The 14,367-nt window shown below is 40.1% G+C and overlaps 1 protein-coding gene across 1 annotated transcript; it reads left to right on the top strand.

The window, feature by feature from the left end:
* Nucleotides 1-268: 268 nt before the first annotated feature.
* Nucleotides 269-12,630, top strand: PVALB (parvalbumin). Its single transcript, XM_014072635.2, has 4 exons — nt 269-483; nt 8,662-8,794; nt 10,901-11,010; nt 12,417-12,630. The coding sequence occupies exons 1-4, from the start codon at nt 423-425 to the stop codon at nt 12,443-12,445; spliced, it is 333 nt and encodes a 110-aa protein (XP_013928110.1). The 5' UTR covers nt 269-422; the 3' UTR covers nt 12,446-12,630.
* Nucleotides 12,631-14,367: the final 1,737 nt, after the last annotated feature.

The raw sequence follows: 14,367 nt of genomic DNA, 5'->3' as shown, positions 1-14,367 counted from the left end.
TTTAAAAATAGTGCTGGTTTTGGCATTGGGCCGTTTTTTTCTGCTGCACTGCTTTCCCCACCTCACCTCACCCCCTCCCGTTTCTCCGTGCCCTCAATGGCCGCCACCCCCATCCCCCCCCCCAAAAAAAACAAGTCTTGATTCTTGACCGGGTCTTGGTCTCTTTGCAAAGTGGCGCGCCTGGCCGAGCGACCCGCAGAACTGTGCGCGCCTCGTCGCACTTCTGCCGCTGCTGCTGCTGCTGTTGGCAGTGGTGGTGGCTGGCACGGGTCCAGCCTTATCCCGGTGTGCCATCCCCGCCCAGCACTGCAGCTCTGGTCATATGAGCACAAGCGAGGAGAAGGGCACTTTCCCCCTCCCCCTCCATCTGAAGTCTTCCCTTGCACTTTCTCTCCCGCTCTTTCCCCCAAACAGTTGCGAGGATGGCGATGGCTGACTTGTTCGCCGGCGAGGAGATCAAGAAGATGTTGAGAGCCTTTGCGGGTGAGCCTTCCCAACGGGGCAGGAAGGGATGGGAGCGGGAAGGTCCGGGTGGCTGGCAAAAGTGGAGCTCCAGGGAGGCGCGGCGGGGAGAAGGGAGAGAGGGCTGGGTGGCGCCCAGCCTAAGCGGGCACAGCCGGGACGAGTCCGGGGACGAGTCTCTGCGCCAACTTCCTTGAGTGGGAAGGAAAGCTTGTCCAAGGGGAGACGCTGGGAGGCTGCTGCTGCTATGCCGCGCTAGCGGAGACCGCATGTTTTATTTGCCCAAGGAAGAGAGTCCAAAGGAAGTTTCTGGCTTTACCCTTCACCCAGGGACGCGCTACATCTTGTGCACTGCAGCTTCCGCAAAGCCCGACTCTACCACCCCCGGACATGTAAAAGTTGCCCTGCCAACAAACCTGGAGAATGCGAGGTTGCTCCGTTTTTAGTAATATTCTCTTTTGTTTTCCAATCTTTCCAAGAGTTTCAATATCTTGTCATAGACTTGGTTAATTTTTATTTTATTTGCTTTCCAGAAGACAGCTTATTTTTAGGGGGGGGGGTCAATTACTTTCAATTAAGTCACTTACAAGGGCAGAATGAAGACATGCATGGTCAAATTTCCTTGCCACTTGCCATACTTATTTGATGTTGGCATCGAGTGGTTAGTTTTTGTCCCGAGATGGGGATTCTGGGCACAATAGATGCCCCATGGTGACCATGAGCTCAAGAGGCAGAAATGTCAGGTTAAAACACAACCAGGCCCAGGGTCAGCTTATTCTACTTTTGGGGGGGAGGGGAGGAAAGAATCCACAGAGGTCTGGTGCAAGAAAGAAGAATGGCAAGCTCCCACACATTGCCAGCTGCATCAGAAAGATTATTTCTCCTTAGCATGCAAACCAGATCTGCTGGATTTCCTTCGATCAAAGATGCAAGAGATCTCGTCTCCTGGCTTCTTCGATATCTTCCCACACTAATGTCTCAAATTCTCACTTCAGTGAACATGTCTTCGATGTATTATGTTCCTTTGATATTATACGTTTTACTACACTTTGGTAATACAATTATTATTCCTTGGTTTGCTTCTGTTGTATGAACTTTTAAGTCACACAATTCTCTGGGAAATTCCATTTAACTTCAGTGTGCCCAGACTGCAGATGGCTGTACCATTGTCAAGTAATACCATTGGGCATGGCTGAACATAGAACTGTCTGGTTTAGCATTATGAAGTCTGGTGCCCTTCAAATATATTAGACTGCATGGTCAACATTGTCTGTTTTTCCCCCTCCAAAATCTGGATTAGTTTACCGTAGAAGACAAATCTGGACTAGAAGTCTCATTCCAGCAAGCCACTGCTATTTCACCCAAGTGTTTTCAGGGCTCTTCACTTCTATGGGATTTTATTTTTCTCTGTATTAGTTATATCCCACCTTTATTTATTTTTACAGTTCAGGGTATGTACATAATGTTCCTTTTTCCTGCTTTTCACCACAACAACAATCCTGTGAGGTAGGTTGAGTTGAAGGGAGTGACTGATCCAAAGCCATCCGCAAGGCTAGAACTTAACAGTCTTACAGTTTTGGTCCGGCAACTTAAAGCACTGCCCCAAACCAGCTCTCTGGAATTGTCACTCTCTCAAACCATCTGCTATCTTATGGTCACGACAGGAATGAGCAGACATCAAACTTACAAAATCCACTTCATTAAAAAAAAGACCCCTATGATCTATAAATCAACTCCAAATAAAAGCATAGCAGCTTCATGGCTGGACAGATGCTTGCGATTAAAAAAAAATTCCTTAATCCATGAATTTATTTTCAGCAACACAACTGAATTCAGAGTTTAGTTATGGAATGATTTTTCTTCATCCCCTAAATTGGGAAAGAGGAGTCTGTTTCATTTTGAGAGGCAGAAATCTGATCATTCCACCAGAGAAAGAGAAATGGGCTTCCATTGTCCAGTTGTGGGATAATGTATGCTTCTCTGTGTATATTTGCTTAATGCAAGTAACAGGCTAAATGGTATCCTTCCCCCTTTTTAGTTAAACACTGCAATTTTTGTGTGATTTTTTTTTGCTGTGACCTTGGGTAAATGCCCTGAATGAAACAGTAGCAATCGCACAAGGAAAGTGTGCCATAGAACAGATTCCTCCAGGAGTGGACTGATTTCCAACTCACATCTTCCTCCTCTTTCTGTTCATTGATTTCCTCTAAATTTACATGCAGTGCCAGAAAAAGAAATTTGTCCAAATGAAAGACATTGCCAATCAGAGCACCTCTTAAAGGCCCTGGATCAGATTTCCCCATTACCTCTCCTGGATGTAAAAACCAAGGTGACAATTATTTCAGTATTTAAACTGAGCCATTTAAACTCTTGAGGATTATATCAACATTATTAATGTTCTTACTGTTGTTGTGTGAGGTGTGTGCATAAGAGAGAGGGGGGAGGGAGAGACAAGCTCATGTCATGGCTGTGATATAGTACAAAGCCTGTTTTATAGCAGTCTCCTAAATAGTATCTCACCACCTCTATGCACACCGTGAGATAATTTATACAAAATGTACACTGGAGAAAACCTTAAGCAAATAGCTATTTGTCAACCCCCTTTAATTCTAGCCTTCCCTCCTGTTTAGGATGTAGACAGCAATTTTGAAATATGGAAATTAAGGAAACAGTCTTCTGCACTCTTGATTGACAATGGGAAATTCTCCCAGGACTTTTTTTTTCTGCTACAGAATGATGGTTAAAATATCTGTTGCCTTGTCTTCCCTTCTCTTAGGACTCATAATATGCTGATTTAATAGAACATTTCTTACTTTCTTATTTTCTTGCAATGACTACGTCTTTTCTTGTAGAACTCTGGACATCCAGTGGACTTCAGAAAAACCCCTTTCTTGTTCTCTGGGCTATAACCAGGCCACTGAACTGCTAGATCCTATATCCGTCCATTTCCCCCCCCCCCAAAAAAAAACCCTTAAATTCTTGGATTACAGTTTAAAGTACTTCTTTCTTTACAACCTGAAGTGTCTGGAATCTTTTGTGTGAAACTGTGTGAATATCATGCAATCATGAATATATTAATCTCCTGTGTTACATCTAGTTTAGTCCTCATTTGCAAATGTTCACACATAGCTCTATTAGGCAGCTGGGACATATCTGTAGAGTGCAAGGGGAGGGGAGAGAGAGACAGAGAGATGACAGACAGAGAAAGATGAAGAGAAGTGATGATTATCTTTCAGCATCTTAGGCTGGATTCCCGATCAGGTCCTAAAATGTAACTGAAAGCAAGTAAGATGACCTGGATGACTTTGGGTTAGTCAGCCTCTTTTGGCACAGCCCACCTCTCAGGATTCTTGCAGTGGGGGACATAGGAGACTAAAGCATTAATTATGGTACCTTGGGTTTTATAAAATAAAGATGGAATATAAACCTATTAAAAATTATAACAACATTACTACTGGCTTTGGACTTAGTGGGAAAGCACTTGTGGTACTTAAGAAGTAAGCAAAAAATAAAACAAAAAGATAAAACATTGGCTGTAAATACCATGAAGCAGGGATCTTCACTGCAAATGGTACGGTACAATTACCGTGTTGGCGCAGTGGTTAGAATACGGTATTGCAGGTTAATTTCGCTGACAGCAGTTCGGCAGTTCAATTCTTACCGACTCAAGGTTGATTCAGCCTTCCATCCAGTGGTGGGTTCTGGCAGCCACTACTGCTGGTTTGCTCAGGGATATGCTGCACAAGCATTCACAGTACAACAAAAATTGCTATGCGCATGCACAGAAGCAAAAAACAACATGGCGGCACCTATGGCAGCACCTGGAAAATCGGTTTGGGCCTGGCAGGCCTGGATCACTGCTGGTTCAAGCAACCCAGGCTGCCAAGCTACTACTGGTTTGGCCGAACCCAAACCAGTGGTGGTAAGAACCCACCACTGCTTCCATCCTTCTAGGGTCAGTAAAATGAGGACCCATATTGTTGAAGGCAATAAGCTGACTCTGTAAACCACTTAGAGAGGGCTGTAAAGCACTGTGAAGCAGTATATAAGTTTGCTATCGCTATGTAAATAATTCAGAATAACAATACATATATGCCTGGTCAATAGAATAGAATAGGATTCTTTATTGCCCAAGTGTGATTGGACACACAAGGAATTTGAGAGCATATGCTCTCAGTGTACATAAAGAAAAAATAAAATATATTCATCAAGAATCATAAGATGCGACACTTAGTGATAGTCAGAGGATACTAATAAGCAATCAAATCATTCTAGGAAACAATAAAAACAATATAAGTTGTAAAGATATAAGCAACATGGATATAGCCATAAGTGGGAAGAGATAGGTACTAGTAAGGATGAGAAGAAGAATAGTAATACAGTCTTAGTAATTAATTTGACAGTGTTGTGGGAATTAGTTGTTTGGCAGAATGATGATATTTGGGACAAAACTGTCCTTGTGTCTTCTTGTTTTGATGTGCAGCGCCCTATAGCGAATAGATCATGGATTCTTACCATTCCCGTTTTAACACTGTCTTAACTCTCTTCCTTCTTAAAAACTAAAGTTACATTTGCATCCTTTTCAGTTTCATGTTCCCTACTGTGCTTTTCAAAATACCACAAAAATAGTCTTATTGTCTCCATTATGGTTGTGTAGTGCTGCACCAAAAATTTAGAGATGGTGCCTCAATCAAGGCAGAAGATGAAAATAGTATCCAATAGACAACAGCAATTCTTTAAAGCAACTACATCATTTCCTAGGATTGTGACGTTGCCCTCTGTGGTTGTGGTCTGATCTTTGGGAAAGACATGGCTGTTTTATAGAACTGAAGATATGTGTTATCTTCATAATCCTGTGGGCACTAAAGCACCCTTTTGGAATAGCAATAGCACTTAGACTTAGTGCTTTATAGCCCTCTCTAAGCAGTTTACAGAGTCAACCTATTGCCCCAACAATCTGGGTCCTTGTTTTACCAACCTCGGAAGGATGGAAAGCTAGTCAATCTTGATCCTGGTGAGATTTGGTCTGCCAAATTGCAGGCAGCCAGCAGTTATAGCCTTCAGTACTGCATTCTAACCACTGTGCCACCACGGCTCTTTGAATCACATCCAAAGTCTACTCCCTGATATTCATAGGTTCATTTTCCCAATTGCAGTGTCAATTGGCATGAGGATGTAACTGCAAGCTAATGGTCTCTTTTGTTCACATATTGCTGGCCACATCTAATTTGTAAGGTAATCAATTTGCAGTCATCCCTTAGCAGTCCCAATTAAAAGCAGTTTTATTTCATATAAAGTGACAAGGTCCTGCCATAATAAGATAGGTACAATCCATGCCTGTGTTCAAAGCAATTAGATAAGAAGTCTTGTTTCTGGAGTTGTCAAAGTGTGTATCTATCTACGTGCATCTATATGGTCGTCTATTCACTATCTAGTCCATGATGCTTTCCAAGGGAATATTCAAGCATTTTGTGCTATGTAAAGTACTAGATACTCCTAAAAATAAATAAAACAAGGAAGAAAAGCAAGGAGCAAAGTGAATCTGTACAAGCTAGAAAGCAGGAGATGGTGAGTTCAAGTCCTACCTTAGTCATGAAAGCCAACTGGGTGACTTTGGGCCAATCACTCTCACTCTCAACCACACCTACCTCAAAGGGTTGTTGTTATGAGGAAATAAGAGGAGGAAGGTGGTTGAACGTGTTCACTATCTTGAGTTATTTGTAAAAATAATAAAAATAGGACACAGATGAACAATAGAATAAAAATAAATAAATAAATAAAATGTGTCAGATTACACACAGCAGCATCAATTTTGCTAGTTACAATCACCTATTTTTTGCATTCTTCCTGCCAACAGATGACCTTGATTTGGTGATGTCTCACACTATTGAGTTAAAGTACTATCCATCTATCCATTCATCTATCCATCCATGAATCATAAACTTTGTTGCTTGCATTGCCAATCCCTACCCTGTCTCCACTGCATCTGTTTCAAATCACTGCCAAATTCTATTTGGTTATTTATGAGCATAGCAATCATTAAAGGCAAGGTTAACATTATTTGCTTTATCTTGCTTGCTTCCTGTTTCAGCCAGTGGGAAAAAGATACATCAGGGCACACTAAGAGGAATGGGATTGGTTTGCCTTCAAGACTTTGTGTAGGCTAGTCCAGTCTAGCTTTTCTACCATTTTTGCACAAGTTGGGTACCGGGAGGGAGGGAGGGAGGGAGGGAGGGAGGGAGGGAGGGAGGAAGGAAGGAAGGAAGGAAGGAAGGAAGGAAGGAAGGAAGGAAGGAGAAACCCCTTGAAAATAGGAAGGTAGGGCAAAAGCAGAGAGAGAATGCTGGATAGTGACTACAGGGAAGATGATTAGCTTGCACTTTCCAGTACTCCCCAAATATATTTATCATCACTTCTGGCAGTCGGATAGGGTTTTCTAGAGTTATGCTCTGCTGTAATATCCTTACAATACCAGCAAAATCATATCAGCCATCACTTCCTTCTCTTTTCTCTTGAATACATGTTCCACCATAGGGTTGCTATTGCTCAGCAGTGGAAGCAATAGATCAGAGATGCGAGAAATGGGCTGCCACAAAGAAGGAGGAGTCAAGGTATTCTCCAAAGCATCTGAGGGTAGGACAAGAAGCAATGGGTGGAAACTAATCAAGGAGAAAAGCAACCTAGAACTAAGGAGAAATTTCCTGACAGAACAATTAATCAGTGGAACAATTTGCTTCCAGAAGTTGTAAATCCTCCAACACTGGATGTTTTTAAGAGATTGGATAACCACTTGTCTGAAGTGGTGTAGGGTTTCCCGTCTAAGCAGTGGGTTGGACTAGAAGACCTCCAAGGTCCCTTCCAACTCTGTTATTCTATTCTATTCTATTCTATTCTATTCCATTCCATTCCTATTCCTATTTCTAAATTTCTTGTTCATTATATATGATCTATATGATCCCTGTATAGGTAGGTATACCATATCTTCACAAAGTTCTGTCCTCAGTCAACATGTTATTTACATAAATCTTATTTATATAAATGTCTCTATTTACATAAATCTCATCAGCCAGATAGTGTTTCTCTCTCTGATTCTCCGAAGACGTGCATGGATGGATCCCATTTTCAAACACTATAGTCACAGAATGGGACAACTCACCGTGGTCAACTCTCCGCAGCCAACTCACCATGGGCCAACTAACAATGGCCAACTTGCCATGGGACAACAATTACCCCCATATATAAAAAATGGTGGAAATGAAGAAAGGATGCCAAGGGAGAGACTAAATGAAATGTGAATGACAAAAATTAAAATAGTGTTTTAATTATTTTAAATAATTAAATTGAATTGCTGAATTGTCCTGTGACGAGTTGGGCGTGGTGAATGGTCCCACAGTGAGTTGGCTGTGGCGAATTGACTGTGGCAAGGCAGTTGTGACCATCGTGATGCCCAGGTTTCTGCAGGTATCCCCTAGCCTGCAGACCTCGGATCATTTGAGTAACACAGTGAAGTGAAGGAAGACAAGTGACACAGAGGTTTGGTTAAACTGCCCATTACTACCATCTGTCATGTGGAAATAACATGTTTTAAAACAGTGTTTAGTGTACTGTATTTTTATTTACTACTGTTTACGTTGTTTGACAGCTGCTTTGGGAAGATTGATGTCCTCAAAAGAAGATCAATCTATCAATCAATAACAAAAAAAACCAAACAACTCAAGGGCGAAGTGAAGGCACAGGGTGTAGTACAAGTTAATGTTTGGCTACCATAGATTAACAGGGCTCTCTTCTTACTGTGTGTGTGCGTGCATGCGTGTGTGCATGCATGCATGCATGCATATAGATTGGATTTCTGCAATCTGTATGAGAAGCTGCAGTCCTAACGTATCTGTAAGAAACTTGAATAAGTAAAGCTGAGATAGGTACTAACAGCTGGTCAGTTTTGATTACAATGTTATTTACATTTGGAGGATGAACTATCTCCACTGAGAAGTATTCCATTTACAATTATTTGCTCCAACTAAGATTCCACTCATTGGCATAGTTAAATCACCTAACTTTGCTTCCCCCCAAAAAAAGAAAATATTGAACAATCATGCATCAATTAATTGCTCCTATACTGTGACAATGAATGGACCATGTCTTCTACAAAAAGGGGAAAAAATTGCTCATGCAAACTGAATTCTGTTCATCTTCCTGCAGCTACCAATTCTTTTGACTACAAGAAATTCTTTGAGATGTTGGGATTGAAAAATAAAAGCCTCCAAGAACTGAAAATGTTTTTTAGCATTCTGGATACAGATAAAAATGGTTATCTTGAACCCGGTGAAATACGGTAAGCAAAGATTAATATTCCTTTCATAACATGTACCAATTGAAATGTGCTATATGCTAGTAATGTGGAATGCAGATTGATATTTTTGACGCTGTTTGGCGACTATCAGAAAAATGCAGGCAGAGTTGATAATCTCCCATAATTCTAGCCATACTGAAAGTATAGCTATCTATACTACTCTCTGTTACTAATAAATCAGATGTAATATTCTCATTAAATAAATAAAATCAGAACAGAATCTGAATTTAAAATTCTGAACTAAATTAAAATGTTATTTCTAATACAAATTCTAACGAATGTAGAATGAATTCTGCTGTTGATCACAATTTTCTATTTCTTAAACTACCGTAATTAACTAAATTAACTACACATGTTTGCATATTGGTTTTTAACTTGTTTTTTTTTACCTGTTATGAACCACCAAGAATTACTTACATGAAATGGGCAGACATAAAATCAAATAAATCAAAATAATGTTTTTTCCCTGCAGCCCATCAAACAGGTAAAATCTATTATTTATTTGTGTTGACTTTTCAGACATTTCTCATGATGTTGAACTAAAATCTATTCTCCTGAAACTTAACTCCATTAAATCTATTCTGGTTTTAAGTCCATTAAGAGTCCATCTACTCTTTTCTGTGGAAAAACTCTGTAGGGCAGCTTCAAGCCAATAGAGCTTGAATTACAGATACTGAGAATGGCTCGAAATAACCACTATAGCATCTGAAATTGTGTTTTTTCTAGTTGCATTCTCTTCCTTGTTAAGTACCTCACATGTGACAATGTCCTTTCCTAGGCAAATTTAAGGTCATTCATTCAAGGTTTTCCCCCTCTAGTCTTGTACTAGAATACAAACATAAAATAAAGAGAAAGCACGTAAATCTAGACAAGTCAGAGAGGAAGATGTTAAAGGTGATCTAGTCATCTAGTCACAAACTGAAGAATATTCCTGGATTAGTGTATTCTCATGTTTAAGTCATTCACTTACTTAACTCCTAGTCAAGTAAGTGAATGACTTAAACATGAGAATACACTAATCCAGGAATATTCTTCAGTTTGTGAATGCAGCAGAAGTATACTTTCCCATCAAACCGCTTTGCATTCTGCTGTAATCCACTCCACTAAAGAACCAAAGTTCCTTTTCTAAAAGGCAACTGGACTTCCTTGGTTTTTTTCCCTTGAAGATGTTTTGCTTCTCATCCAAGAAGCTTCTTCAGTTCATGATTAACTGAATGGATGAGAAGTGAAACATTTTCAAGCAAAAACCAAAAAAGGTCACTTGGAAAAGCACCTTTGGGACAACCATGATCTGGATGATTGAGAATCTCTATAGCAGTGTTTCTCAACCTTGGCTACTTGAAGATGTCTGGACTTCAACTCCCAGAATTCCCCAGCCAGCGAATGCTGGGAGTTGAAGTCCAGACATCTTCAAGTAGCCAAGGTTGAGAAACACTGCTCTATAGACATTCCACTTGAATATCAATTTTCCACAAAGATGACCTTCAGAACAATTTAGAAATTTGAGGTGATCCAAAATGGAGGAGGGTGCTCTTTATTGGGTGCTGACTTCTGCAAGCACAAAAGCATTTGTCCTATAAAATTCAGTCGTTGCCATTAGTCCCAGGGTGGTCAATCATTAAAGTCCTCTGTGCTTTATGTCTTACACACTGAAGAACCTGTTTCATTCCTTATATGACTTCCCTCCTCAATAAGCTACGATGTAGAGAAATATTTTTTTCTTGGAAACTAGACTAGACAGATGAGATGTATTTTAAAAATCAATTTCATTCTATGACTAAGCCTGCATTTAGAATACAGTGCCTATACCTGCCTACTAGATATGTTACACTGAACCCTTTAATTTGCGTGGATTTTTTTTTAAAAAAATACAATTTGTTTCTTTCTGTTGTTCAATCATACGGATGTTACTGACTCTTAAGATCCAGATGAGATCAGTTTTTATATTTTTTTCAGTTTTCCCCCCAAAACTATTTTTACCATTTTTTGAAAGGAAATAAAATTTTATAGGTATATAACAAATATAAATGTTTATAAAACCATTACCTCTGGAAATAATTCTTCTGTTATTTTCCTTTCCATTCACAGGGTGATGTTGCAGATTTTTTCTCCCAATAGCAGGCGTCTCACTGAAAAAGAAACCCAGGAATTCATGGGTGCTGGAGATAAAGACCAGGATGGCAAAATAGGCATTGATGGTAAGTGTGCTGTCCTGGACTAATCACCATTTGTACCAGAAGTTCAGAATTAAATAACCTGAACTAATAAGCATTATGCATTCAAAGACAGTGTTAAAATCATAAGGCTAGAAGGGGCTGTTCAGGCCATGAAGTCTTGCTCAGTCCAGAAATCCAAATTATAGTATCCCCCAAATATTATAATTTAGATTTCAGGGTATTTGAACAGATGCAATGAAAGGATTTGACCCCTCTCTCATATAATGGTTCTACTATCAAGCCGCTTCTGTGTCAGTAGATATGTGTCAGTTCAGTTTTATCAATTATTTTAGTCAACAAAATGTTACTCTAATCTCATTTTCTCAAGACTAAATATTAGGCCTGCAAGGGACAAGACAGATTGGTTTGTGATGAACCACTTTGTACCAGAGACAATGCAATTCCCTCTGAGATAACACAATTTCTTTCAAAGAGGCACCTCATGTCAACTCACAAATCTTCCTGACCTCATGCTCTCCAGAAATGTTAGGATTACAACTCCCAAAATTCCTAATCAGCAACGGCAGCCACAGATGGCTGGGAATGAAATAGAAATAGAAATAGAAAAACATAAGAAACTGCTTTGTAAGTTTCATCCTTGATCTAACTAGCCTAGTACAATGGGACCTTGGGTGCCAACCAGGACTTTGGTCGGCACCCGATTAGTTTGTGACCAGAAGCAAGACTGACTGTGCATGCGCGCGCACAAAAAAAATGGTGCAGAAGGTGAAATTGCTGCGGCAGGGAAAATCGCCGCAGCTGTGTTTATTCGTCACCCATGGATGTGTTCGTGACCTGAATGCAACATTTAGCAGATTTTTCGGTCAGCACCCAAATTGTTTGTGGTCTGAGCTGTTTGGAACCCGAGGTCCTACTGTATAGTCAACACTAACTCAGACCTGGTGTTGCTAGATGGATTGATGTTTTCCCACTCCTATCTGGACAGTGTAGAAATTAAATATGAGACAACTTTCTGCACAGGAAATGCGTGATATATCACTTACCCTAGTGGTGGGTTCCTGCCGGCCTTATTACTGGTTCAGCACCCAAAAATTTTTGCGTGCATGCACATTTGCACTCAAAAAGGTCTGTGCATGCGCACAACATTAAAAAAGAAAAAAAATTACATTTTTTCAATGAAGATTGTTCTGTGCATGTGCAGAACAGAAAATCAAGATGGCGCCTCCAAGGATCGAACTGGTACGGTCATATGTCCAGCCGAGTTACTACCTATTCAGCCGAACTGGTCCGAACCTGGAAGAACCCACCTCTGTCTTACCCTTGGTTGCTGTAAGACAGGGAAACCAACGAACTTGGTTGCGTCTGTCCTAGCTATCTCTTCTGTATATTAACCATTTATTTCCTTCTTGTTTTTATCATTCCTTCAGAATTTATTGTCCTGGTGAATCAATCATAAAGGTTTGGAACCATCCGAGTCCTTATCTATCATTTACTACCTGATTCCACTTGTTTGTATGGGCCTCTTTAGTTCTCCACCTGTTCATCTATCTTGTTCTATACTTCAACTGTCCGCTGCAGTCCTGTAACACTGTAATTGTGCTGGAAATGCTCTTAAAATAATAAAGGTCACATCAATCTGGATTCTTGTCTCACTGTTTCTCTTATGTTATTTTGGCAGGAAGGGGAAGGGACACTGTGAGAGGATTGGGAAAACATTATTTCAGTAAAGGTATATTGCAAGTGGGCCTAATTTAATCTCATCATATCTTGTTATTGCTTTCTGGTAAAGCTGATTTCTTCTTCCAGAATATATACATATACGTGTTCATAGGAACTTTACAAATCTACAGTGATAGCAGTTACAAAACTTCATTTGACAGCCAATTCCTTTAAGTGAAATTGTCACAATACTTTACAATATTTTTTACCTGTTTTGGATTTTGCTGATTTATAAAAAATGATCGGTGACTATTTCCCCAATCATATGTTCAGGGAATTTTGCATGTCTGGAAGATACCTTATGCACAGCCTTTGCAACTATTTCAACCAAAGGCAGTCAGACAGTCAGTTCTAGAATGGAAAATGTCTAGCAGCAGTGCCAGTAAGTAGCTTGTATGGGAAACAAAATGATTCATACTACTTCCCAAAAATTCAGATGAACAGAAAAGAAACAGCTTTACTGAGATTTTTGTGCAGCTAATACCATTCTTGCCTTAGGAGGGAAATGCTGTAGAGTTTATCCTTCCAAAGCAACAGAATTTTATTCTAGATGTTATCCATTGCAAGAGAAGTTTTCATGTGAAACACAAACATTTTTCTTCCTCCTGAATCATTGCTGTTCTCTGCAGCAAATTTCTGACACTGTCAGAAATTTCTGACACTTATCAGAAACTGAGAAGTGCCTGTTATTTTCTGTAGATATTTATGCTCACAGCTGCTTGTGTCCTGATCACTTCCTGAATGGACTACTGTAATGTCTATGGAGATTCTCAGTCATCCAGGTGTTGGTGTTTTTCCAAGAGGCAACTCCACTTTCTGGTTTTTACTTGAAGACATTTTGCTTCTCATTCAAGAAGCTTCTTCAGCTTCAACTTTGCATGCCACACAATGCTGGCAAGCACTTGCAGTGGTGGGAATTTTACATGCCATGATTCAGCTGCCAATCTGTCACTTTTCTATTGCTGTAAACATTGTTAAACGTGAACTGTCTAGGTTAGAAATTAATTGTATTGTGACATTTTCATATTCCAATAGAAAACAATATATGAGCTCAGGGTTGAACTGTGGAAACCTTGGTGCTCTCTGAGCTTGGTTGTTTGCTTGCAGACATTTCATTAGCCAATTGGATAACATCTGATGATCGGTATCACTACTTATGTTACTAAGTAGAAATAGAAAAACAGAGTTAGAAGGGACGTCAGAGGTCTTCTAGTCCAACCCACTTCAGAAAAATGATTATCCAATCTCTTCTTTAAAACTTCCAGTGTTGGAGCATTTACAACTTCTGGAAGCAAATTGTTCCACTGATTAATTATTCTAACCTGTGGTGAGATTCAGCCAGTTTGAACCTATTTGGGAGAATTAGCTGTTAACTTTCTAACCAGTTTGGAGAACCGGTTGTTGGAAAAAATCTCATTTTGTTTTTTCCCCCTATACAGGGCTAATCTTGTAAGGAAAGCAGGAAGGGAAAATTCTGGTGTTGTTACTAGCCTAATCTTTATTTCCCTGCTTACAGAAACTGCCTCTCCGGTTAACCCTTATTACATTGTAACAGCTAAGATGAAGTGCCCATCAATGTGAGTGACATTGAGTTGGCCACGCCCACCCAGTCACATGACCACCGAGCCACGCCTACCCAGCTAGTCATTAGGGCAGAGA

Source organism: Thamnophis sirtalis, unplaced genomic scaffold, assembly GCF_051295495.1.
Source record: "Thamnophis sirtalis isolate CommonGarterSnake01/CBP01778 unplaced genomic scaffold, rThaSir2_p1.2 scaffold_9, whole genome shotgun sequence".
Taxonomy (NCBI): Eukaryota; Metazoa; Chordata; class Lepidosauria; order Squamata; family Natricidae; genus Thamnophis; species Thamnophis sirtalis.
The sequence above is the reverse complement of the archived record's forward strand: the minus strand, read 5'-3'. Positions and strand labels throughout refer to the sequence as shown.

Bases quoted from the DNA above. Each gene is read 5' to 3' on its own strand.
- PVALB (XM_014072635.2), top strand. From the start codon at position 423: ATGGCGATGGCTGACTTGTTCGCCGGCGAGGAGATCAAGAAGATGTTG. The intron at 484-8,661 runs GTGAGCCTTCCC...ATCTTCCTGCAG, and splicing joins GATGTTGAGAGCCTTTGCGG to CTACCAATTCTTTTGACTAC. The intron at 11,011-12,416 runs GTAAGTGTGCTG...TCATTCCTTCAG, and splicing joins TGGCAAAATAGGCATTGATG to AATTTATTGTCCTGGTGAAT.